The sequence below is a fragment of the Rhinolophus ferrumequinum genome, chromosome 28 (genome assembly GCF_004115265.2).
Source record: "Rhinolophus ferrumequinum isolate MPI-CBG mRhiFer1 chromosome 28, mRhiFer1_v1.p, whole genome shotgun sequence".
Taxonomy (NCBI): domain Eukaryota; kingdom Metazoa; phylum Chordata; class Mammalia; order Chiroptera; family Rhinolophidae; genus Rhinolophus; species Rhinolophus ferrumequinum.
This window is the reverse complement of record NC_046311.1, coordinates 11150311-11175331: the sequence shown is the minus strand read 5'-3', so window position 1 is coordinate 11175331 and position 25021 is coordinate 11150311. Positions and strand designations below refer to the sequence as shown.

The 25021-nt window shown below is 49.0% G+C and overlaps 1 protein-coding gene across 10 annotated transcripts in view; it reads left to right on the top strand.

The window, feature by feature from the left end:
* FAM169BP (Protein FAM169B) overlaps positions 1-25021 on the top strand; it is a 60243-nt gene that overhangs the window by 2373 nt on the left and 32849 nt on the right. For 3 of the 10 annotated variants that reach the window (XM_033100339.1, XM_033100334.1, XM_033100341.1), the window contains exons 2-3: positions 12793-12926; positions 15844-15943. The exons of 3 other annotated variants lie outside the window; for them this stretch is intronic. In XM_033100339.1, coding sequence (XP_032956230.1) covers positions 12793-12926; positions 15844-15943 — 234 coding nt within the window. Of the gene's footprint in view, positions 1-180; positions 229-12792; positions 12927-15843; positions 15944-25021 lie in introns of those variants that run through there. 4 more of the 10 variants (XM_033100336.1, XM_033100335.1, XM_033100337.1 and 1 more) reach the window with 3 other exon arrangements.

Genomic DNA, 25021 nt, shown 5'->3' with positions numbered 1-25021 from the left:
TAGGAAGTTGGTTTAGTGTTCCAGTTTAGAACAGTTAGGTGTTGGACAGTTCGCCCTGGAAATAAAGCAGAGCATTATAGATGGGAAAGCTAGCAAGCAAGGAGGAAAGTCCACGACGACTTGAAGCTTGGGTTGGGGAACAGGGACCGTGGTCCCTTCACTGAAGGAACGACTCTCGGAGGGGAAAACGTGATGTGATCTATCATCGTGATTTCAGAATGTTTCAAGGTACACCTCCAATTAGAGGTACTGGAGAGTTAGCCCACCACACTGACTCCGGAGCTGAGGGGCCCTCTGGAAAGGCCAGTGCTTGCCCTGAGCTGGGGTGCTGAGTGGAGAGAGAGCAGAGCAGGTGGAGGCCTGGGGAGGGCCTCCCCTGGGCAGTGGGAGGAGAGGGGGTGAGGGGGCAGCAGGAAGGCTCAGGGAGACGTTCTGACAACCAGGTTTGAGACAGGGACCCAAAGGAGGAGAGACTGGAAAGAAAGGAAGCCATAGGCAGACCAGGGTTGGCCCCTAAGGAGGGGCCGGGGAAGGGAGAGGCTAGGAGGGAAGGGGAGGGGAGGGGTCAGTTTGTTAGCGGACCCTGAAGGGGGCAGGCACAGCTGCTGTTTCTAAAGGGGCTTGTGCAGGAACAGGAAGAGGGAGGAGGCTGAGCTTCAGGTGGTGGCATGAGTGAGGAAAGGTGGCATTTCCTTGTTGCCTTTGGGTGGGGGAGACTTGAATACATTTTTGGGAAATGCACCCTTAGGAGCACTTGACCGTATGCCAGGTATTGCGCTCAGGCCTTTCTAAGCATGACCTTAATTGTTCTCATAATAAACAGAGATACTGTCAGTACCCCCATTTCATGGTGAGGAAGCTAAGGCACAGAGCTATAACTTGCCCACGGTCACCTGGCTACGAGGTGGCAGTGTTGGCATTCAAATGGGGGTGGTGCTGGTGATGGTCCGACTCCCAGATAAAGGAACCGGTAATGAGGTTTGAAAGGGAGCCCTCCCTCCTACACCCTCCAAAAAGTGGAGGCTCAGGAAGGAGATAACCCATGATCCAGTTCCTCAGAGATGACCTCGTGTTAACATAAAAGTTAAAAAGAAATGAAGTAGTCATCATCCATTTGGGGTCTCCTCTGGTTCAAGGTGTACAAGTGTGCCTGGAGAGCAATGTGGAGTTGGCAAGTTAGGGGATCTCAGTTCCTGGGGAGCAGGGCCTCCCTGGGGGCAGTGGGCGGGCGCCTAGACTGGGCACTGAGACCCATGACTGTCACAGGATGCTTTGGGGCCCCGAGCGAGTCTCCATTCCTCCACTTGAGAGGTGGTCTCCCAGGTCCACTTGGCCAGCCATTTGTCAGTGACGTCTGCCCCAGCAGACGTGATCTCTGTGAAGGCAGGGCCCGTCTTTCCTCCCTGGTGCCCTGCTCACGCCTGGCACCTTCCAGGTCCTGCTGAAGACCTCTGTTGGTTCCGTGGGTTGCGTAGCGGGGAGTTTTCCGCAGCTTGGGTGTATCAGGACGTGCGGTGAGGAAGCTGGCAGCCCGCCTCCTGGAATGTCTTTCCAGAGGTCCTGCTCTTCCTGAGTGGGTCCTCCTAGTGGCCCAGGCATTTTGTATGCTGCCCTTGTGACTCTTTGACATACGCTGGTATCCATCCTATGGGTGGTTCTGGTTCACGCCCATCTCTAGACCTGCAGGGCTGTGTGATATGTGTGTGAAATGGGATCTGTACTGCGGGAGGCAGGGCCGGACGTGGCTGGTTCCTGACCTGCTGGCGGGATGGAGTGAATGACCGGGCGGCCAGGGCTCCGGCTGGGCTGGAGGAGGGCTTTGGGCATTGAGGCGTGTGCATCTGACCTTTGAAACCCTAGGCTGGTGACCGGCTGACTGGCCTTAGCCGGGCTCCTGACAGCAGCTCGCTGGCTGCTCCTCTGATGACCTTGTTTGCGTCTCAGCAAACAAGGGGAAACTGAACAGAAGGTTATAGCAAATGGCTGTGTTTGCTGCCGTGCTGTGTGTGGTATAGAGACCAGTGTCAGGGCACAATTCAATCTCGCCACACTTGTTGGCGAGATGCCCCCGGTGCCACGTGACTCTTAAAGTCGGGGTTCCTAGGTGGGGGCCACTGCTGTTAAGGGACTGTTGGTAGCAGTTGAAGGTGTAGGGCCTGTGGATGACGCAGCTGTGCTCCACAGTCCCATGCGGTGTGTTGCGCCCGTCCTCTGGGTTCCAAGGCCAGCAGTGAGCAAGCTGGGGTGGGCGTGGGGCACACCATGTGTGTCGCTCCAAAGGCCACTGTCTGCTGAAATGCAGGCATGGCCTTCCCCGTCCGTCCGTCCATCCGTCCCCCTTCTCTTGCCCACTGGGAGCCTTCTCACATCACACCCTTTGTGTTTCCTACACCCCAACAGCGGCCCCGTTCCCGATTAAACAAGCCTATTGTCTGTGGAGGCATGGAAACCTTTCCATGCGTCTTTGCTCCTCCAAAGCAGCACAGACGTGGGGGCCACTGGGCACCACCTGAGGCTGAGGGCTGGGGGCTCCCGGAAGGGGAGAGGGGAAGCGCCTGTCAGTGGGGATGCGTGGTGGGGGCTCCCAAGCCCCGAAGCCTCCTAGACCGCTGGGTTTCCTTGACTTGCAGAAATTAAGATAAATGTGTTTTTCTTGGAAACCGAGTCTCTAACCACTACTCGCAAATTCCATTAACAGGCAGAGAAAGTCGTGTTCATTTTCTTGCGTTTTGCTGAAATAAACCTTAACAAAGTCCCTGATGTTCCAGTCAGCGGTGAGTGCTTGAGAAGTCCGTGTTGTGTAGCTGTCACCATCGCGTGACATTGCCTGTCACCTCCCATTGCCCCTGTTAGGCTGCTACTCAGGGCATCTCAGGGCATCTCACCAACACACGTGATGGCATTGCTGGCAAGTGCATGTACACGGATCGGGGGGCATAAAGCCCAAACAGTGAATTATAGTCGGTTGTTTGTTTTGACCTTTATGTTTTCCAGCAAGTGATTTCTGTAATCCACGTGTGTTACCCACATTGGGGCTATTAGAACATCTTGGGGGGAAAAAAAATTTAACCTACGCAGAAGGAAAGGTGTTGCTTTGTGTTTTTCATAATATATGAATATTGAATAAACATATTCTTCAAATCTTAAAAAATGCTTGGGGTAAAAACACTAACAAAAGAAAATCTGTCCTGCAAAAGTGTAGTCTGGTTACTTGCTGATGAGTATATTTTTAATCATAACTATTAAGTATTGAATTAAATATGAGTTTAAATAAATAACAATTAAATATGAGCTTAATTGAAGACAGAGCATCTTGTTTTTGTTTCTAGCCTTCTTTTAAATTGATAATTACCCCATCATTGTCCTAATTCCATTTTCTTTTTCTCCTGTTTTGAACTGTAACATCTGTGTTTCTATTCTTATAGGAGCTAACTTAGAAATTTTAGTGTGTACGTTAACTTCAATTAATTCTGAAATTAATCAATTCTGAACTTTCTCTGGAATTATAAGGGCCTTACAGTGCTTTCACTTCTTAATTTATGTGCTGTTGTTATGCAGCACGTTAGTCTATTATGATTTTTTTTTTTTTAACTCCTCAGAGAAGGTGTTTTTGTTTTTCCTGGTCAGCATTGGCTTGGATTTTATCAACCTGGTTCTCATTTTCTTTGCTCCCATTCCTTCTTGACTAACTTCCTTTTGAGGTCATTTTCTTTTTCTCCCGATAGGCATCCTGTAGAAATAACTTCAGTGAGGATCTGGTCGTCATCTCACTCGGGTTTTGTTTATTTCACCCACTTTTGCTCGATGGAGGATAAAAGCGATTTTCCTTTCGTGCTTGGAAAAGGTTCTTCCATTGTCTTCTGGCTTCCATAGTTGCTGTTGAGAAGGCAGCTGTCAATGTCACTGTCATTCCTTTGGGACGGTCTGTCCTTCCCTTCTGGCTGCTTTCATGGTCATCGTTTTGTGTTTGTTGTTTTGCAGTGTGACCACGGTGTGTCGAGGTAGGGAGTTTTCTTTTTCTTCTTCCTGCTTTGGGGTTGGTTGGGATTCCAGAATGTGGGGATAGGTGTCTTTCATTAATTCTGGAAAAAACTTCAATCACGATTTCTTCACATCTTGACTCTTCCTGATTAATTTTTCCCCTTGTGGAACTTCAAATAGGTTGTTACTGGACCTCATCGTTCTACTCTCCATCTCTTTGAACTTGACCTTGATATTTTTCGCCTGTTTTGTCTTTCTGTGCTGCATTCTGGGTAATTTCTTCAGATATATTTTCCAGTTCATTGGCAATTAAAGGCATTGATTTCTAGAAGCTCTCCTTCCTTTCCCCCTAGAATCTTACTGGGCAGTTAAAAAATATCTTGGCGCTTTAAATTCCCTATTTAAACTTCTTTAATATTCCTGTACTCTCTGTATTGGGTAATGTCAATACCTGCGATCTTTGTGTGTCTGATCGTGTGGTTTCTGCTGCCCCTTTCGTGGCAGTGTATTTCCTCATATGTTCAGAGATTTTTGAAATCAGGTCTGAATGACCCCAAACAAAGCTGGGGCTCTTGCCCTGATGCCCAAACCTCATGGCGCGTGTGGCCTGAAACTGGGGGGAGGTGTGACAAGGCAGCATCGTTTTGTGGGTGTTTCACCTCTTTTCATCCTGGCTTAGTTGGTTACACCTTAAGGAAAATATTTAGTGTTTTAGAATAATGTACATCTTATTCTTCTGTTGGCAGGCTCATCAAATTACCCTTTTGGAAAGGGCTAGGATCTCACCAGACTTAGAGTGTTTCCTGTGTTAGTTGATAAGCCTGTCACGATTGGAAAGCTACCATTGAATTTCATTGGTTTATACGGAGGGGTGGGGGTTAAAGTAGATGGACAGCTGGGCCCGGCCCCCTGCACGTCCCGCTGGCAGCACTCTCTGCCATGTCCACTGCCCACCTCTGGCCCAAGCTTTGCCATCTCACCAACATCTCAGCACCTTCACTGCCCTCAATGGGGAAGACTCTGCTGGAAATCTCAGGATCCGGGCCTGAGTTCCAACGCACTGCTAACTCTCCGTTTCTGAATTTCTGCGTCCCCATCTGAAAAATGGGGTTCGTGCTTTGTGCTTCCTTGGCTTCAGAGTGAGGATGTAAGTAAGCTTCAAACAAATGAGGATTTGTGAAAGCCCTCTGTAAACTGGAAAACACTATACGAGTGTAAGGTGTAAAAAGGGACATTTTAATGTGAAACCATATCACTATTTTTCTCATACATTTCCTCCCAACTAGTACGTACTTTAGAAAGTTTTTTTTATCCATAGAAGACAGAATATTAACTTCCTTTCATATCTCCCCCCGCTCCCCCGCTACCTGTGAACTTCCTTCTTGTGGCCGGCACATTTTAGTTAAATATTTCCTTGTATTCAATTTCATTTAATTTAATTCCCATACCCCCACTGTCGCCCCTTTGGCAACCATCAGCTTGTTGTCTAGATCTGTCAGTCTACGTCTTGTTTCGCTTTGTCTTGCATATTTCTTGAATGCAAACCGAGCTGGTGTGAGCCTTGAGGCAATGTTTGTATTGGGCATGTGCTTCTTCACTGGCTTTGCAGTTTTACGTGGAGGCACCCAGGGCCCTCTCACAGATGCCACTGTCTCGACACACTCCCGGCTGATGGGATCCGCACAGCTTCACTAAGTAAATCGTTGTCTAGGTTTAAGGTAAGCCTGTCTTCTCCGCCTATCCGTTCTCCATGTGCGGTCGTTGCGGGGGTGGGGGAGGGTGACACGGTGTGTGCCAGCTTCATTTAGAGCTGGGCAGGCGTGGGGACCGAGGACGACGACTCCGCTTTCAGGTCCCCTTGGTACTTTGCACGAGGCTGGGCAGGCCAGAGGGAAACACGTTTTCCTCCTCTTCAGAAGTCTTATTGTTTGTAGTGTAACAGGAGGACATATGGGGATGTGACGTGATTTCTGGATGAAAGTTTCGAAAGTCCACTGACAACCACGATTTGGGGGTCAGTTCTGAGAAACGTTATCGTGTGAGTAATAGGTAAATGCAGTAGGGCGATGGGGCATTATTTCTTAGCTCTTGCTGTGTGCTCTGTGGGTTAGGCCTCCAGTCCAGGCTGGACAGTTGGTCCCCACAGCTTTTTCTCGCCAGCTTCAGGGCCACCACATGTCGTGCTGGTGGTACTGACACTGGAGCTTGGTGTTTTGACAAGTTCTTGATCAATTAAATTCAGGATGCAAAGAGTCAGGCATTCTGCGTTCTCCTGAGCATGTGCCAGAGTCTCTTCCTTCCTGGGAAAGATTAGACAAATAGGGCACCGTAATGATGACCACATGGGGTGGAGTGGCTCAAGTTCAGGGGCGAGGAAGGCCTGACCTTCCCGCAGTTGTGTCAGGTGAGGAGCTCTCTTTTGCAACCATTCGTGTAAGGGAGCAGATGTTTGAGATGCTACTTCCTCCTGTCTGCCCCAAATCGGGCTCCACATTTGTCCCCAGTCGTGACACCTCTTTGAATGCAAAAGGAACAGATTTCAGTCCTTTCAAATGATTCCGGGGGGAAAACATAGTTTTATCTTTGTGTCCTTTGCCTAAAAAATTAAGACTCCCCAAAACTCAGATTGTGAGACCTTCGTATTAAAAGCAATTAGGATTACATAAACCTTTGTGTGGGAAGCACAGAAAGTCATCTGCATATTTTACCATCTTAGATTTGGGACAAGTGATGTATTCTCAGCCAAGGCAGTGACAAGTTGCAAATTGGCCAATACTAAATATGTGATCACAGAGCAACAAACAGGCTCCCTGTCAATTACCGGGACGAAACCTTCCCCGCCGCCACCTGCAGACCTTTCACAGAGCTTCCTCCGCTCCTGACAACTTTGCTCTCATCTGCTCAAAACATTCTAACATATTCCACATTCTGTCTTCCAATTTTTTTTTTCCAATTCTTCGCTGAGGATATTTTGGCAATCAGATGCTCTTCAAAAACCAACAAAAATATCCAAGTGTGTATTTGCGTCCCCTTCTGTGCTCTGCTCCTCTCTGTAGAGAATTGCCCTGTTGACACCAGGGCCCCCTTTCCCCGCGGTCCTTGAGCTCCAGCTGTTTGCACATTTGCTGTCTGGTAGCGATGGGCCCTCCTGCCCTGACATTATTCCAAAGCACTCCTCTCGAAGGTGTGTGTAGTCGTCTGTCAGTCACTGTTCTGGAACAAGGGGTCCCGAGTTAAATAAGTTTAGGAAATAAATGCTGGCTTAAGCGAATTCCATTGCTGCTGAATTTCTGAATGTTCTGATTGCTGACAGACGCGCAGAACTCGCCGCAGTGAGCTCCGAGCGAGCGAGCGCTACAGCTGGCCCCCTCTTCCAAACTTGCCGGCCTTAGAAACACCCATCCACGGCATGTCTTGTGGAGCTAGTGTTCTGCAGGATAGGCTTGCAAATATGCTGGCACGATGTAAGGAAAGTCATAGTGATCGCTGCACAACCTTGGATTCTACGTTATCAAACACATGCCAGGCACTGCCTCATACAACGGTGGGTATTTCTCAATGTATGCAACAGCCGTCTTAAAAAAACAAGATTAAACATAATCATACTTGAAGTTAAAAGGCGTTGTCAGTTCTAAGGCATCCGGTAGTGAATGGTTTGGGGGCCGAGGATGAAGTTTGCATTTGTGAATAGTGAGTTTTCTTCAAGTGTACAGCACGCAGACACACAGCCCCGGGGACTGGGCCGTGAGGGGATGCACATGCCTCCCGGGAAACTGGGGACCCTGATGAATTCCTGCTCCTGAATTCTGAGCAATCATCGAGGTGGCATTTGGAAATCTTGTCCCTCTAGGCACTACCTCACCGCCTTGGCTGTGCAGCGCACCTGGGTTCAGACCTCCACAGAGACTTCCTGCTTGATGTTTCCTGTCTCTTCCGGTGTCTGCCCATCTGGTTAGAAACTCTCCAAACCCTCTGCTAAGCTGTCTCTTAACCCGCCCCCTCTTCCCCCTCCCCTGGCAGTTTCTTCTATAATAAGGATCGCTTTTTACAATAATTTCCTTTTAGAAGAAAATTAATTTGCGAAGAAAAAAACCAGACCACTTACGTGAGAAAAAAGAAAAGGAAAAATAAAAAAATTTCCATATAAGCGATATCTATTGTTAACCTTTTTTTTAAAAACAGGAGTAGGATGCAAGTTTTATAACTTTGCATCCTTAAATTTTTTTTCCAACTATTTTCATCAGCAGGAAATGTTCTTTTTGTAATTTGAGAATGACGACCCACATTACTAAAAAAAGAAAAAAGGAAAAAGAGATTATAGCCAGCTTTTCCAATGACATAATGCTGTGTAGTTAGTTACCAACGGGAAGAGGCTTTCAGTGAAGTCGAAATTCCTGAGTGAGACAAGTAAAATTTAAAATACCTTTATTAATGTTTCTCATAATTACACTACAACCTGAGGAAAATTACACTTTACCGAAATGAAAGAATTTTCCTGATCTTGGTGGTGAGGTGGTATTTGGCAAGAATATTCTGCAAATGACACTGAATCAGTGATTCAGGGGGTTGATCTCTTTGAAGGTCTTCATTCATCGGCATTGCTGTTTACATAGGGAGGACCAAACAGTGCTGGGAAAGCCCTGGAGCATTAGGCCTTACCTGACGGACCAGCAGTGGCTGGCTGGTTGGCAGTGGGTGACAAGCAGTGGCTCGGGAGGGTGGCACGCCATTCGTGTAACCCTGGCAACTCAAACTTGGGTGCAACGATCCTGAACGATTTAAGTATTTTCCCTAGAAGAACGCTTTAAGATGTACCACTGCTTTTGTTTCTCGGAAGACTACAGCAAACATATGTTTCCAGTGAATTCTTAAATTTGGGGTTTGTTTGGGGATTTCCATTTCTTTACAGTCTGCAATGAATTATCATTTCAACCGTGGGCCTTTTTACATAAAAGCATTTTACATTGTACTGAAAAGACTACATTCTTTTGGCTTTGGAAAAATATTTCCCGTGCCGTTGAAGCCATTAAAGCCTGTGAGCGTTTCACATCTGGAAGCCCCTGCTCCGGTCTGCCTTCCATCCCCAGCGAGCGAGTGTGGTGGCCTGGCCTGGCCTCCAGTGCGTGCGTAAAACACCCCAGACTTGTTTACTTCCTCAGGGCCCCTCTGCAGTGCCCAAGTGAGCCCTTGTGGTTTGGTTTAGGGGGGTGGGTGGGGGCTTCCGTCCTCCCTGGGATGGAGGCAGGGTCCTGTGTGTGTGTGTGTGTGTCTGCGCGTGTGCCTTCCTCCTGCGTTGGGGAGGTGGGTCTCACTTCTTCCTAGGTCGGAAGGGGTCTTCCTGCCTCCTGGTTTAGGAGGGGTCTTCCTTCTCTTGGGGTTGGGGAGGGGGCCTTTCTCCCTCCCAGGGTGTGAGTCTTCCTTCCCAGCTGGCATTGCACGCCCCCTCCCCTCTCTGGCTTTAAGCTGCTACTTTTCTCACACTGGCGCAGTTTCCCAGAAAGCAAACCCAAACACCCTGTGCGAGAGGGAAGCTGCTGAGCTTTTCTGCTGGGGGAAATTCCCCAGAAGGAAGAGAACTAATTAAAACCAAGAGGCTGGAGAATCACAGCCTCCCCTTGGCCCTAGGCCGGCTTGGGCTGCTGCAGGCTGTGTGTGGGGTGCTCCTTCCGGGGGCGCAGGGCTCTGCCTCCGGCTTCCAGGTTTTAAGGAGAACTGAGCATGGGTGCTGTGTGTGGAGTCAGCATCGACATATCTGGATACTCCTTTCCCCAGAGGGTTGATTTGTGTCCTTGGGGCCCTGCTCCCCAGAGGCAGGCTTCAGGCAGCCCCCACTCCCAGGATCAGTTCTGCTGGGCCTTCTGCTGAGAAGACCTAGGGACCCACCTCTGGGCCGGCCAAGCAGGGGAGTCCCGTGGAGCCTGGGTGCCCTGCAGAGACTGTCCACAGCGTTCTGAGGGAGTCTCAGCCCCGCCGCCTAACGCAGGGGAAGTGATTTCCTAGTGTGCAAGAAGCAAAACACAGGACATTTCTCCTGACCTCACGGGCCCAGAACCGGTGCCAGGCAGTCCTTGGCGGGGGCAGGGGGGAACTGGGCTTCCCGGGAACAGCCAGGCCTCTGTCCCCCCCCGCCCCCCGGGAAAGGCAGGACAACCACGGTGTCCTCCCAGCCTCCCTGTCACGAGGGGTCTTGAGGGGCCAAGTTCAGCTTCTTCATGGGGCTGGCGGATGAGGCGCTTCTGTCAGCGCTCAGCCTCTCTGGAGTGGACTGAAGGCCGGGATGTGACAAACAAGTCTCCCAGGATGGGCCCAGTGACAGAGAGAGTCAGGGGGTCTTCACTTGCTCTGTAAGAAGGTGGAGGTTCTGGGCGCTTGCAGCGAGGTGGTGATTGAAGTTGATTTCATGGGACAAGCATGTGGGTGACGTGTGCCCCAGGGTCGAAGGGCCCTCTTCCCAGTTTGTTCTGCATGTATGTGATCGTGCGGCGAATCATTTCCATACCTGTGGGGAAGCCACTTGACCAAGTAGACAAAATGAAGAGCAGTTTGTACAGAGAGCTCCGCTGAACGACCACTCAGATTTCCTAAGTGCTCAGCGTGGGAAGGGCTGGGGAGGGGTCTTTGTGGGGGCGTGAGGACGGAGAGGAGAGAAGCAGCTGCGCTCAGTGTGCCCCGAGGAGCCTTCCCGAGCTGGCGGAGGAGTGGGGTGCAGCCGCCTTCGCAGTGAAAGACCAAGTTCAGGTGTGTGAGGCCCGACAGCGGAGGTGGGGCAGGTGGATTAATTCCCATGCTGGGCCCAGCTGGGCTGCAAACCCAGGACTCAGGGACTCCTGGAGCCCTTGCCTTTGGGGGCTCTAGGAAGGCTCCCCAGTGTGCTGGCGTTGGAGAGGGGCCTTGAGGATGGCAAGGCAGAAGGAGCCGGGCACTCGGGGCCCTGCAGGGAAGGGGACATGGCACTTCTGTAAAGGGGCGTCAGGGCTCTGGTGGAGGAGACTCGATGGGACCATTAGGAACTGAGTGCTTTACACAGGTTTGGAAATCAGACTGTCGTGCCCTGGGGCTCCACTGACTAGCCAAACATTTTCCTCTCCAGGCCTCAGTTTCCTCGTCTGTAAATCGGAATTAAGCTCAGCTCTGGGCATCAAGGCCCAGGGACTGCCAGCTGTAGTCATTTTCATTGGTGGGTGGGTGGGAGGGAGTGGGGGAGGCCAGAGGCTGTTGGGAGAGACTGAGCATCAGGACGACTGGAGAGAGGTGGCGCAGGCTGAGGGTAGTTTTAGTGACGGGTCTGACGTGGTCCCTGAGTGAGGAGTCGTCGGCCTGGATGCACCTGGCCCAGCAAGGAGTGGCGAAGGCCTATCGGTTCAGCTTGTGGGCCACGTCTGACCAGTTGCTGGGGGTTTCCTGGCTCATTGTCGTGATAAGGAACCAGGGCTTCCTTAACTGTGTGTGTATAAAGAGAACACACACCCCCCCCCAAGTGTGTGCCTTCCTCAGCAGAATATCTTGGCTATGCAGAAGCACAGCCTTTTTTAGAGAGCCCAGACTCCATCAGTGACTTTTTCTTTGTGACTGCAGTGGACTGTTAATTCTTCATATCTGTATTTGAAACATTTGTATCAATGCATTTACAGTTGTCACTTTTTGGTCTGGATTTCACTGAAATGCTTTTAAAAATTAAATAGTGGGAGAAGGTGTTTAGTGAGCTGTTTGCCACTCCGGTGCCCATGACATTCTCACCGTGGAAAGACGGGCAGGACGCTGGGTTTCTGCGAAGGCTGAAGCCTGGTCTACGGCTCCTCTTGGCTCCCTCCGTTTTCTATAAGCTTTTGCCCCAGTAGCTAATCAACAGCAGTAAAATTTGTCTTAGGTGTACTTGGTTGGCTGGAGACTTGAAACTTTTTGCTGCTGATAACAGTCTGTGTCCTGAAAAATGGCTGGGAGGAGGAAGGGAGATTCGGAGAGAGACGTAGGCAGCTGATGTTTCGGTGGATATTTATGAGCTGGCTTGTCTTTCTGAAGGAGGAGCAGAAGGAGACAGCTAGCTGCTCCTGCAGCCTCCCTCACCTGTCGGAGGCCCAGAGGTAAATCAGAGGTGGGGACCCCAGAAGGGGAAGGGGCGACAGAGCCCCCTCCCACTCAGGGGCATCCCAGCCAGAGGGCAGCCAGCATCTCGGAAAACCAATGGCCACTTCCAAGCTGCATTGTGTGCTATCTATTTCTATGGCTATTTAACGATACAATTTTCCTCCAAAAGTGTGGCGATAAGGGAGAGAGGCTGTAGGTGTTTACATGTGTCATTTTCAAGTCATGCTAACTCGCACATTTAAACTCTCGGAAACAGTAGCCCAATTGGAGGAGAGGAATTGGCAAATGTTAGCAACCTGCACGTGAATAAGCTGGCAAAACCATGACTCCAGCCGGATTTCGTCAGTCATCAGGTTCTTAGCAGCTAGTCTCTCTCTCAAGGTACCTGCTTGTACCTGCTTGTACACGTGGCCACTGTGGCGGCCCTCCAGAGAGGGACTTGGGAAGCCACCTGATGGTCTGGGTGTAAGGCAGGAAGGTTCCACAGTGGTCTCCGAGGGCCATGTTTAACCTTACGTCTCCTGGGGTTGGTGCCCCCCCTGTCATCAGAAAGGCCTTTTCTTTCGGTGACTGCTTTTTTGTTTTCCTCCATTAAAATATGTGAACGTGATTTTTAAAGCAAGTGCTCTTTTGGATGCCTTTCCTTTTTAATCTTCAAGAAAGAAGTGATTTTCTCTTTAATGAAAGAGCAAACCTGATGCCATTTTTTGCCTTCTTGTTCCCCAGCAGGTGTTTACCCAGTGGATATTTTGGAAGATGACCCTGAAGGGTATCGGAAGGCAGCTCTGGCTTACTACGCCCGACTCAGGGAAGGAGCACAGCCCTGCACAGAGGTTTTCTCTCTTCCCACTGGGGAGCAGGTATGATCTTCTTTGTTGGTAGAGGGCCCTGAAGAATTTAACTTGCTAGAAAGTAGAATGTTAGTGAAAGAGTATTATAGATAAAAACAAAAACAAAAACAAACCCATCTGCAGTGAGTACTATACTACGTTCCCCTTGAGAAGCAGAAGGAATCCAGGATTGGAATTCTGGAGTCCTCTGTATGAGTCTAGTTCTGCAAAGCAGTGAGCCGGACAGCCTGTTGTGAATCCCATGTTTACCACTTACTAGCTGTGTGACCTTGAGCAAGTATCTTAACCTCTCTGGTCTTGGTATTCTCATCTGTAAAACTGGGGCAATAGCAAAGCTTACCTCATACTGTGGTTATGAGAACTAAATGAGATACTGTTTGTAATGCCTGGCTGGGCCTCAGTTTCCCCAATTAGTAAAACAAGGATTCATTGGTCTCCAAAGTTTGGCTCAGTTCTAAAATTTTTTATTTGGAATGATGTTATATCTATTGGAATGAAGTGATACGATTTTTAGCACTGATAAGATTCCATTTTGAATATGGACTGGACAAGAACAAAGAAAAATGAAAACCATTTATTGGTCAGGCCAGTGGGATTGTGGGTAAAATTGAAAATTTGCGTTACTTTTTAGATTGCCCCCCCCACTCCTGCAGTAAGTAAAAAGAATAAACAAATCTTGGACTGTACTTAAGTCAGTCACCTTTCTTTCACATTTGAGGCTGATATGTTGAAAGAGAAGATTTTCTTGTGCATATAAGATCTCACTCATCCCTAGAAATTGTTGCTATCTGGCAGGCGAAGTTGGTTGAGGAAGGTAGGGTTTTATCTCACTGTACTGTAGTTGTTTCAGAGTTAATTAAAACAACGGCCTGTACAGCTTCTATAGCGTGGCTTCCCTGAGATTTTGGAGATGGCTAGTTTGTAATTAACCCCTAGAAGAAACCAGTTCCCGGGCGTGGTTGCTCACCCTTCATTTGCAGAGGGAGGTCCCTGAACTCACACGCTTTCAGCGCCCCCTAGTGACAGTTAAACCAGAAAAAAAAACAAAAAAAAAAAAAACGAGCTCTTGGTCAGGCCAGGGGCTTCCTTGCTTTAGGGGCCGTGGGGCCCGCGGGCTGCAGGGTTGGATGCATGGAGTGTGGAAAATGCTAGGTAATCTAAGAAGTGTGGTGAGATACAGGAGGTAGCCCTGAACTTCTTAAGGATGGAATTTCACTTATCTGCTTTTATCTCACGCTTATTTACGTATTACAGTACCTAAAGAAAACTTAATATGGTGTATGCATCGTGAGGGCATACTTTTAGTGTTACTTGCAAAAACATAATAAAATAAGACAGTTACCGAAACTAAGCTGTTTTAATATGATGGAAATGCTGAAATGACTTCATACCTATCCACTCTCCTTCTTCTCAAAGTTTTATGAAAGCAGTAATTTGGTTTCCTACCATGTTAGCAGCTAATTAAGAAATGGTAAAAATTTCTTCCATTTAGCAGGTTCAAATAGTCTAATTTGGTCTTGGACCTACTTATTGCTTTTAGCAAATTTAACTTTTTTTTTTGAATCCAGAGAAAATTTTCCAAACAGGAAAAAAAGGATATCATTTGAGGATATATCATGCTGTGTCACTCTGGTCTTCCTAAAAATCTTTCCTTTTCATAATTTATTTACTCTGTTCCCAGTCTTGAAATTGTCCTATCCCATTTCAAATACAATCATACTTATTGTTTTTTTCCGGCTGTAAAACAGCATATGCTCATGTTATAATATTTGGGAACTATAGCCAAGGACAGAGAAAATACATACGTTCACCCACAGTTAACTGCTCTAAACATTTTGACGTGTTTCCATTTGATTTCTATTTCTGTGTATGCTTTTTTAACATTCACATCCCACTCTGAATACTTACTGCCTATAATAAGCCCCTTTCCGTGTCTATCCGACATACTGCTTGTAATGGGTTCGTAATGGCCATTGGGTCGGTGACCCAGGCTTCGTGTCGCCGCCATGGGAGGGCCAGCATGGGGACTCTTCACTAAGGCGACTTGAAGACGGGTCTCAGGGTTTGTTAAGAAGTAGTTCTCTGACGCTGTGGAGGCCTGCTGTAAACTTTTACAAGCAACCTGCCTGCCTCACTCAGCCAACACATTTTCTCCTTTTCTTACACCCTCCTCGGTTTTCAAAACAGATTTTGCAGTGGCACGTGTTGACCTTCTGCTCTGGGAGCTGGGAGCGGTGGGTTTGATGGCCACAAAGAGGGTTAGGGATGTGGGCACTTGAGAGAAGCGGCTGGGGACAGTCCCAGCATCAGCGACCCCAGATGTGCTGCTCGGCGTTCCTCTTGGTGGTAAGCAAACTGGTACTTAGGGCTGAGCTCCTCCATCCCGTGGTTGCCATGGAGCCAGAGCTGAGCCTGGAGGGCCCAGAAGGGCCACGGATTTCTCAAGCCTGCTCGTAGAGACCCGAGCGAGGCCAGCAGGCAGCCTGAGTGGCATCGTGGGTGGACACAGCCTTGTCCAGTAGGGAACATAGAGTGGTCACCGGAGGACAATCGAGGCCGGCTTGGCAGGTGTGGACCTAAGGTGGGAGTGTGGCCCTGTTTTGTTGGCTGAGGCCCAAGGGGGATTAGGCTGGACGGTTGCTGGGGCAGAAAGGGGGTAGAAGGGACGGACGGGGCTTCAGCCAAGTGGCTGTTTGCGTCATCAGTGCTTGAACCAACGGACGGGTGAATGGAGGAAAGAGAAGGCTTGCTGGGTGGGAGACGGCCTCGGGCCTTTGGCAAATTGCCCTTCGTGTCTAGCTCAGACTGGGTGAGTTTTCCACTTGTATGTTGTGTCCTCTCAGGAAATACTGTACTCATCGGTAAGTAATTTCCTGTGCCTTTACTACGATGAAGGAACAAACCGGTGATTTTATTATGTTTTCAGGTTAAACTTGAAGTTTCGTCCGTTTGCTTTTGCACTGTGCACCGTGACGAACCTCAACACCAAATACTGGTCTTGGTTAATCCTCAGGCCACAAAGACAGGTGGGTAGTTATTAATGGATTGAAAGCGCAGGTATGGAGATTGAATTGTTTACAACCGATGGCATCAAATACCTAGGTGGTTATACTCTTTGTCTGGACTTAGAAGAACGTCAGGGCAGAACTGATTTACTTTCCGCTTTGAGAGATTGAATAGTGCATTATTATTTCTGATGTTGTATTAAAGACACTAGCCACCCTCTCGCCCACAGTGACCACATTCAGGGCTGCTTTTGAGGGTAGCGATCGCTGTTGTTATTAATAACGTGGATGGGTTGCATGTACACAGAGAAGCCCTTTTGTTGGAGTGTCATCACAGCCTTGGGAAGCACCATTCTTATCCTTCCCGGACGGATGAGGAGATCAGGTCTCTGGTGGTCAGGTAGCTCCCAGGGCCATACAGCTAGTGCATGGGGAAGGGGGCATGACAAGGTGACACCTGGGGGACGTTTATGTCACCTGGAGCTCATTTATCCTCCCTCTGCCTTATGGTGAGACCATCTGTGTTCAGCTCCTCGGAGTGAGTTCTCTGCAGAGGTGTGGTCCTGCTTAGTTGCATAGGGGGCGGGGTGTGGGGTAGGGGTGTGGGGCCGCTGGCAGTGGCAGTGGGAGGTGGGGAGGAGAGAAGGGTTCCAGCCCGTCAGTCCCCCTTGAGCTCAGGGTACCCGTGAGCTATAAGCAAAGCACCTCGTCTCTGACCCCAAGGGAGAGTCTCAATTTAAATTTGATCCTATTTAGAAAGTACCTCCTTTATTATATTTTTCTTTGTTTCACAGATTTTTTACAGTCATCATGTATGGCTTTCCTAGTAAGACATTTAAAAAAAACCAAACCCACCCTTCATTACTCAGCCCTCCTTAAACAGTGTGGTGTCTGGTGAAAGTGTGGGGTTATAGGTCTTTACAGTTTACAAAGGGGGCCTCCGTCCGCTTTCCATCCTCCCCCGGCCCTCCGTAGACTTTTGCCTTTCACCTGCCCGTGAGTCTGGGGTTTGTACTCGGAGGGTGCCCAGCTCGATTGTTGTCACAAAGCCCAAGCTGACCCCTCGGCCTGGGGAAGTTCTTCTCTGGCTGTTCACCCTCAGGCTGGAGTGCGCTGAGCTCGCTGTCTGGGAGATGTGCTGGCTCCCAGGCTGGGGGGGCTGAGCTGTGGGGAAGAGCTTTCCGGTCAAGGTTCAGGACATCTGTTTCCCCTCTGGCAAAGCCTTAGCTCATGAACAAAGGGGCGACGATAACCCCAGGCCTTCCACTTGGCCTGGAACCTGGGACTCCGCGTCAGGTTAGTAAGAAGTTAGTAGCAAGATGTGCGCACAGGAACTCCTCAGGGAACAGATTGTCAGAAACTCCAAAAATGTCATTTGCCGACTTTCAGAAAATGTCCAAATATCAGCACCCCCCCGCCCTTGCCTTTTTACAGCATTTAGCAATATTCTGGTTATAGGTCTTTAACTACAGTTTGCATAATGTAAACATATGGCTAACTCTTGTAAGTCTGTTTCCTATTAATACTGTACTTAGTTTTTTGGTTGTTTTTAAAAATGTAATATAATAAATATTCATAAGCTCCAGGAAATCTCACTCTGGACCTTTCCTTATGTATAATGGCACTTTAAATAAAGTTTCCAAATGTTTTCCAAACTGCTGGGCCTCTAGTGGGATAGCCGCGATTTTGCGAGATTTCCATGAAGAGCTCAGGTGTTTGTTACTTGCACCTGTGCTCTTTAACTTGGTATTTAGAAGCAGACGTGATGAAATAAACGCAGCTCTTGGAGCTTGAAACATGTGGACTCCAAAGCCGCTGGTGGCATCGTAGATTCTCTTCGCAGCCTGGACACGTGTGACACCCCGTGTGCAAGCTTAGCGGTGACTGTGGAGAATGCTGTCACCGGTTTCTTTGCAATTTTCCTGGAGCAGCTGGATGTGTGAAGGCCCTGTGTGTTTGTGTGGTGAGATGGAAGCCAGGAGGACCAGGCACTGTTTGATAAGCTTCTGAATCCGTGTTCATTATTGATACGCTGGTTGATTCCATCCCAGTAACTTCCAAGAACCCTGTGAGCAAATGAAATCCAGCCCGGAGTTGTGCAGTTATCGTTGAGGGCAGACTGCTGGCAGGCTGCTGGGTAGTGAAGCTTTCCAAAGTGCCCCCTAAGAAAGTGGGGGAGCACTTTCTCAAAAGGTGGTTTGAGAAGCAGGTGCCCCGTGCCCCTTGAGGGGCTCGTACCTAATTGTTTCTTGCAATCAGAGGCCGGTTATGTCACTGAGGGGGTACGCCCACGGCGGCCAGGAACCAACCTTCCTCAGTTGCTTCTATACCAAGGGCCTTATCGTTCGTTTAGTTCCCCTTATTTGTTACTTCTTTTATTTCCCCTTGTCTTGTCATTTCTCTTCGTTTTCAGTTATTACCTGATCTTGACCAAAGTGTTTACAAAGATGAAAAAAATAACTCCTTTCATCAAAAAAGTTGTGGCCTTTGACTTCTCTCCTATATTAAATCAGAACCACCCACCCTCACGTTCCAGATTCCCCTGAACCCACAGCCTTTTGCCTTTGTCAGTTCCTCCTGTGACCTGCCAAGTACGGTTAGATGAACCCAGACTTTGGCGTCAACTCCAGCTGACTTGGAAGCCTGTCTCTGCCAACTGACTCGGTGACCCAGATAAGTTATTTAACCTCTCGGAGCATCAGTTTTGTCATTTGCAAAATGGGGACATCTTACTTACTTCCTAGGTTAGTTGTGAGAATGAAGTGATTTATTGGCAGCAAGTCGGATGCTTTGGACCCCCCAGGGCAGAGAGTAGAATTTTAGCGGAATTCCTCCATCATGGCTCACCTGTGCTGGTTATTCCTCTGTCTTTATTGTGCTATGGAAGCACAGGGATTTAGAATGGGAGACCTTCTTGTCAACTGCGGGCCAGACGCTGGCAGCTGAATTCTGTCCCCGCTGGGTTCTGCGTGCGTCGTGCCTCACGGACAGAAAGCAACAGCACCAGGAGGACAACCTCGCCTGTTTTTGAACAGCTCCACTTGTAAGAAAGTTGTTCCTTCCACTCAGCCCAGACTGCCTTGCTGAGTGCATGTCATGGGGTCCATGCAGAAGTACCCCTGATCCCAGATGGGCCTTGGGGGGAGGGGGGTGCCTGCCCACCCCTGGGTAGAAAGACAGGGCAGACGTCCTGGGAAAGCTCAGCGAGGCCCGCACGCAGCGAGCTGCTGGGGAGCGGACGGGGCCAGGGGCCGCGTTAACGGAAGGAGAACGTGCCAGCGTAACCTGCTCCTTTCTCTGCTGTGCTGCTGAGGCCGTGTCTGCAGTGAATGGGCGCTTATGCCTGGAGAGTAACTGGGTGATGAGAGCACGTGAACAAGGCTGGAGGAGACTCGGGGAGCTGGCTCTCCAGGAGGGAGGCCAGGGCCCAGCAGTTTCTGGTGGAACGGGGGTTTAGGTCACTGGGGCCCGTGTTTTCCGAGATGATTTGAGGGGGTGCATTTGAATGTCCGAAGGGGAAAAAAGATGATCTTGTGAATTTTATTTCAATCCTGAATAGATCAGGGAAACAATTTCCGTTTCCTAATAATATGCTTTTAACGCTTGTCGAACACTTGGTCATTTCCTTTAAAAAGACAAAAATGAAGCGAGGTCTCCCAGGTGAGTGCCCGAAGTTAGCATTTAAAGGTTTGTCCTTGCAAGATTTATTTCTGTAATGCTAGCAAATGATGCCTCTTCTCTGGTAGGGTTAATAAGGTCGTGGTATAGATACAGCAGAATCGTGAAGGCGGGGCGTGCTGGCTTCTCGCCTGAGGCCTCTGCGTCCTGGCATAGCCTCTCCTCTTGTGGGGCAGCTCCGACTATTAGAACACGCTTTATAAGGAGCCCACCCTGATCTGCCCTCATTTCTCCTCAAAGGCCTAGCACGCCTACTGGGGTCTCCAGGTAGGTGGGCATGGCGTGGCTCCTTCACCGGACACATCTTCCCAGGCTGGGGGCCAGCTGCCATATCCCCCGGGCTGTCTTCTAAGGTCTCACGTTTCTCATTCCCCAGCCGCTCCCGGGGCTCCATAACTAGTCACAGCCAGGATCCTTCCTTCACATCTGGGTTTCTCATGGGCCATGGCGTCCAGAACCCAGTCATGGGTGCCACGGTGGAAAGAACCTGCGTTTGGGAGTCACTTAGACCTGAGTTGAAACCCTGTGCCCCTTCTGAGCGGGTGGCCTGGCTTGAGTCATTTAGCATCGCTGGGCTTTCGTGTCCTGTCTTTCTACTCAGTGGTGTGGCCCGTGGCCAGGGAGTTTGAGCTCCACCCAGACCTGCTGAGTGAGAAGCTGCAATTGAGCAAGATCCCCAGGTAATTTGTGGGCACATCACCATCTGAGAGCTGGTGGATGGTGAGAGCGCCTCACTCTTCTTGGACAGCTCCCACATAGCCTCAGTTTACCGTGGCATTTTAGTAGAACCAGCCCAAGGTTGACTCACCTCCAGCTGACCGTTAGCTCACTTCCGTGTATGCCCAGCCCCGGGCTTTTAACGCAACCTTATTACTAAGACATGGCTCTTTCCTCCAGACCTTGTGTAGTTGATGTTTTGAACCTACAGGAATGACAACTTTTATTCCCATTACATATCTAAACAAACAGATTTATTGAGATATAATTCACACATCACACAAATCCCCATTTAAAGCATCCAGTTCAGTGGTTTTTAGTATATTCACAGTTGTGCATCTATCATCACACTTCATTTTCCCCTAAAAGAAACCAACCTTACGCCCCTTATGTATCACTTCCCCCCCTCAACCCCCAGCCTTAGGCAGTCTGTTCTGTCTCTATGGACTTGCCTGTTCTGCACATTTCATATGAATGGAATCATACAACACGTGGCCTTTTGTGTCTGACTTCTTTCCCTGAACATGATGTTTTCAAGGGCCATCCATGTTGTAGCGTGTTTTAGTACTTCATTTATTTTCGTGGCGGGGTACTATTCCACTGTACGGATGGACCACGTTTTGTTTATCCATTTATCCATCAGTTTATGGACATTTGGGCTGTTTCTACCTTTTAGCTACTGGGAAGAATGCTTCTGAGAAAATCCACGTACACGTTTTTGTGTGGACATATATACATCCTTTTGAGTTAGAGTTTTCATTTTCTTTGGATAAATACTTAGAAATGGAATTGCCAGATCATATGCTAGTTTTATTTCAAAATTTCTTGAGCAGCCTCCATACTGTTTTCCGTAGGGAGTGGCTGCACTAATTTACAATTCAACCAGCAGTGCACGAGGGCTCCCTTTTCTCCACACCCTCGCCAACACTTTTTGTTTCTTGTCTTTTTGGTAATAGCCATTCTGACAGTGTGAGGAGATATCTCCTTGTGGTTTTGGTTTGCAATTCCCTGGTGATTTGTGATGCGGAACACTTTTTCGTGTACCTGTTGGCCCTCTGTGTTTCTTCTTTGGAAAAATGTCCATTCAGATTACATGTGTTCTGAGATTCAGTTTTCTATGTGTGGAGGGGGGCTGGTTTCCCACACGGCACCAAGTAATTCTCCAGACACCAGCTGGATATCCTATCTTTCAACTTAATTCTCACCCAGAGATAGCATCAGATTTCACAGCTTGAGGGCTCCGTCCTACAAGACGCCCCCTCTTCCCACCTGCGTCAGATACCAGTCACAATTCCAGGTTGTCACCTGTACTTCTGATCAACTGGCTACTGTAAATCAGAGCATCTGACCTCGGGTTCTATTAATTTTAGAGCGGCTTACAGAACCCAGAGAAACATGTTACTTAGCAGGTTACCGGTAAATTATACAAGGATATAACGCAGGACAACCAGGTGGACGCGACGCCTAGGGCAAGGTGTGGGGAAAGGACTCGGGGCTTCCCTGCCCTCACCAGGGGCCTCTCCTGCAGCACCTCCACCTGCTCGCCCACCTGGAAGCTCTCTGAGCCCTCTCCTTTGGGTCTTCGTGGCGGCTTCCTCACTCAGGCGGGATGGATGAACTCACTGGCCACTGACTATTGGTTCAACCCGCAGGCCCTCGTCCCTCCCAGAGGTCAGGAAGATGGGCCTGAAAGCTCCAGCCAGCCCTCTAACCCCGTGGCTGGTTCTCCTGGCAGGCAGCCCCCACTGTTAGGGGTGGCCCAAAAGTCACCTCATTATCATAGCAGCAGACACCTTTCTTGCTCTCAGCACTTAACAAATTCCAAAGGTTGTAGGAGCTCTGTGCCAGAAACCGGGCAGAAGACCAAATACATGTATGTATTTCTTATAAATCACACATCTTCTGCCCATTTTTTAATCGGATTGTTTTTTGTTTTTTTTTTTTTTGCTGTTGTATGAGTCCTTTATATATGCTTATATATTAACCCCTTATTCAGTGTGTGATTTGCAAATGTTTTCTCCTATTTGGTAGGTTGCCTTTTTCATTTGTTGATGTTTTTCTTTGCTGCGCAGAAGCTTTTTACATCTGTGTCATCCCACTTGTTTATTTTGCTTTTGTTGCCTTTGCTTTTGGGGTCAAATCCAGGAGATTGTGGCCAAAAGCAATGTCAGGGAGTCACGGTGGTTTTGACTTGCATTTCCCTGATGACTAATGAGGTTTGAACATCCTTTCAAGTGTTCATTGGTCATTTTAATGTCTTCTACGGAAAACAGTTCAGATCGTTGGCCCGTGTTTACACTGGGTGATTTATCCTCTTCTGTTGAGTCGTAAGAATTCTTGATATATTCTGGATACAGGTCCCTTATCAGATATACGATACAGGATTTCTCCTGTTCTTTGGTTGTCTTTTTACTGTCTTGATGGTGTCCTCAGAAGCTCAGAAGTTTCTTGTGATGTCCACTGTATCTATTTTATTTTGTTTTGTACTTTTGTACGTGTACTTTTGGTGTCAAATCTAAGAAAACTTTGCCTGTTTGAAGAGTAAGTCCTTCCATCCCGTTTTATTAAGCCTTCCTTCTGGCTGTCTAGTGAATGTCATTTGAAGTTCTGAAGGGATGCATTCTTTATTTTTAATCCAAGTAATTAAAAAATGCTGACTTTTTATTCATGCAATTTTTATATCACTAAACGCACACGCAGTCCATTATTTAGCATACATTTCTGGTTCATCCTCAAAGATATTTCAAGAGATTTTATGAAACACATGTCTGAAATTAAGAACGGAGGGAAATCTGGCTGCTGTAATTAAGATGACTTACGTTTAATTATTCTCCTAACACTAGCCTGGAATGACAGAAATGGTAGTGAGGCCATGTTGTCATCTCTGGTCTTGGTGAAACCATGCTGATTTTAAAGCCTATTTTTCTTTTCTAGGGTCCTTATAGAGCATCTTTCATAATTCACTGGAGACCATCCTGATCAGGAGGGGGTGTTCAGGGATCCTGTCACTAGTTCCTTGATCCACCTCTCCGCGTCACGTACTAGGATAGCACGGGGCCACTGGTTCGGGTTTGGTCTTTTAGGCCCCTCCTGCCATCCATACTGTGGGAGACGAAGGGTTGCCACTTCAGGATCACGTTCTCAGGACCTTCTGGCCCTGGGATGTAAATGCCCTGGGTCTGGAGACTTGAGCTGCTCTAAAAGTAGCGAGTGTGCGCCTTTGGCTTTCCCACTATTTCCAGCTCCCAGCCTTGCTCCTGACTTGGCCTCTGTCTGCCTGCCCAGAAGACGGTCCTCTATGACATTAGTGCATCCGGCTAAGGTGTGTTTCTTCCTCGGGCCCTTCCCGCTCCGAGTCGAGCCCGACGACCTAGGCAGCTCGCCTTGTGTTCTTGAACATTTCCCCAGCCTGTCCATATGTATTCAGTGCTCTGGGCTTTCCTACTCTGATGTTAAAAGATCATGCTCATTCTGGGGACCTGTCCTTCGTTGGGGGGCTCTTTTCTTTCATCTTCTGCCCTTGTCCTTTCAACATCTGACCCTCTTTGCAAGCTCCTGGACCACAGGGAGGGTTTTTCAAGAAAATCTCATCCTGTTTTCCTTGTTAGGAAGCTAGTCAGATTTTTTTTTCATCTCTCTTTCTGACAAGATCTGTTTAATATTTTTTTCTTATAAAACCCAGCAGTGAGATAGTCAGAGGGCCGGACAAAGAATGATTAGAGGCTGATTAAAAATGGCAATATGTAATTGAGTCAAATGAAGGAGACCTAATGCCACAATGCTGTGGAAGCTTCCAGAATAAGGGGACTGTCGAGTGATGCTGGGCGCAGGGAGGAGCTATCTTTGGTTCTTGGCAGGCAAGTGGTAGTCTGGTCAAAATAGAGGGTAGGGGTCCTGAGAAGTTCTCCAGTGCCCATTCCCTGGGACTTCTTGGCACCCAGGCTCACTGGGGGTTGCGCAGTGGTCACAGGGGCTGCTCCTTTACCCTGGAGCGCTGGGGGCTCCTGGACCTGAAGCAGCGCCTGCGGAGGCACAGGGGTCCCAGAAAGCAGGCCCCGCCCCCGCCAGGCACCTTCCCATGTTGCAGCGTCTGGCTGGGAGACACACCAGTCCCTTCTTTGGACATTTTGACGTTTTCTTCAGAAATCTTCTCATTGTGCTCTTGGCCTTCGTCTGCAGGGGGGGCCATGCTGAAGGGAACGAGAAAGGTGCCTCGTGATGTCACGGAGGGTGGGTTAGGGAGCCGGAGGCAGGGGTCCTGTCAGCCATTCACAGAATGCCCCACTCGTGGCCAGCACGGAGGATGGTAGAAGGAAGGACATACCAGCGAGCCCCTGGGAGGGGAGAGACGCTGCAGCCTCGGCTGCTGGAGAGGGCATAGCGGGAAGAAGAGTGGAAATGGCCGGACTTGGGGTGGACTGGAGGTCGGGGGGAAGGGCTGGGAGTGACCTGCGTTTTGGCTGGGCTTGGTGGCGATGCAACCATGTGGGGTAATTTGGGAAAAGAGCTTGGGGTGAGGGGACCTGCGGGTGTGCCTGAAGCGTGTGGGACGTCAGATGGGAGGGGCCTGGAGCCCAGGCACCTTCAGGGGTCCTCTGTGACATTACAGCATCTGGCCAAGGTGTGTTTCTTCCTCGGGTCCTTCCCCCTCTGAGTGTGGAGCCCTTCTCTTTGCACTTGCTCGCCCGTCACCGTCCCTCCCTC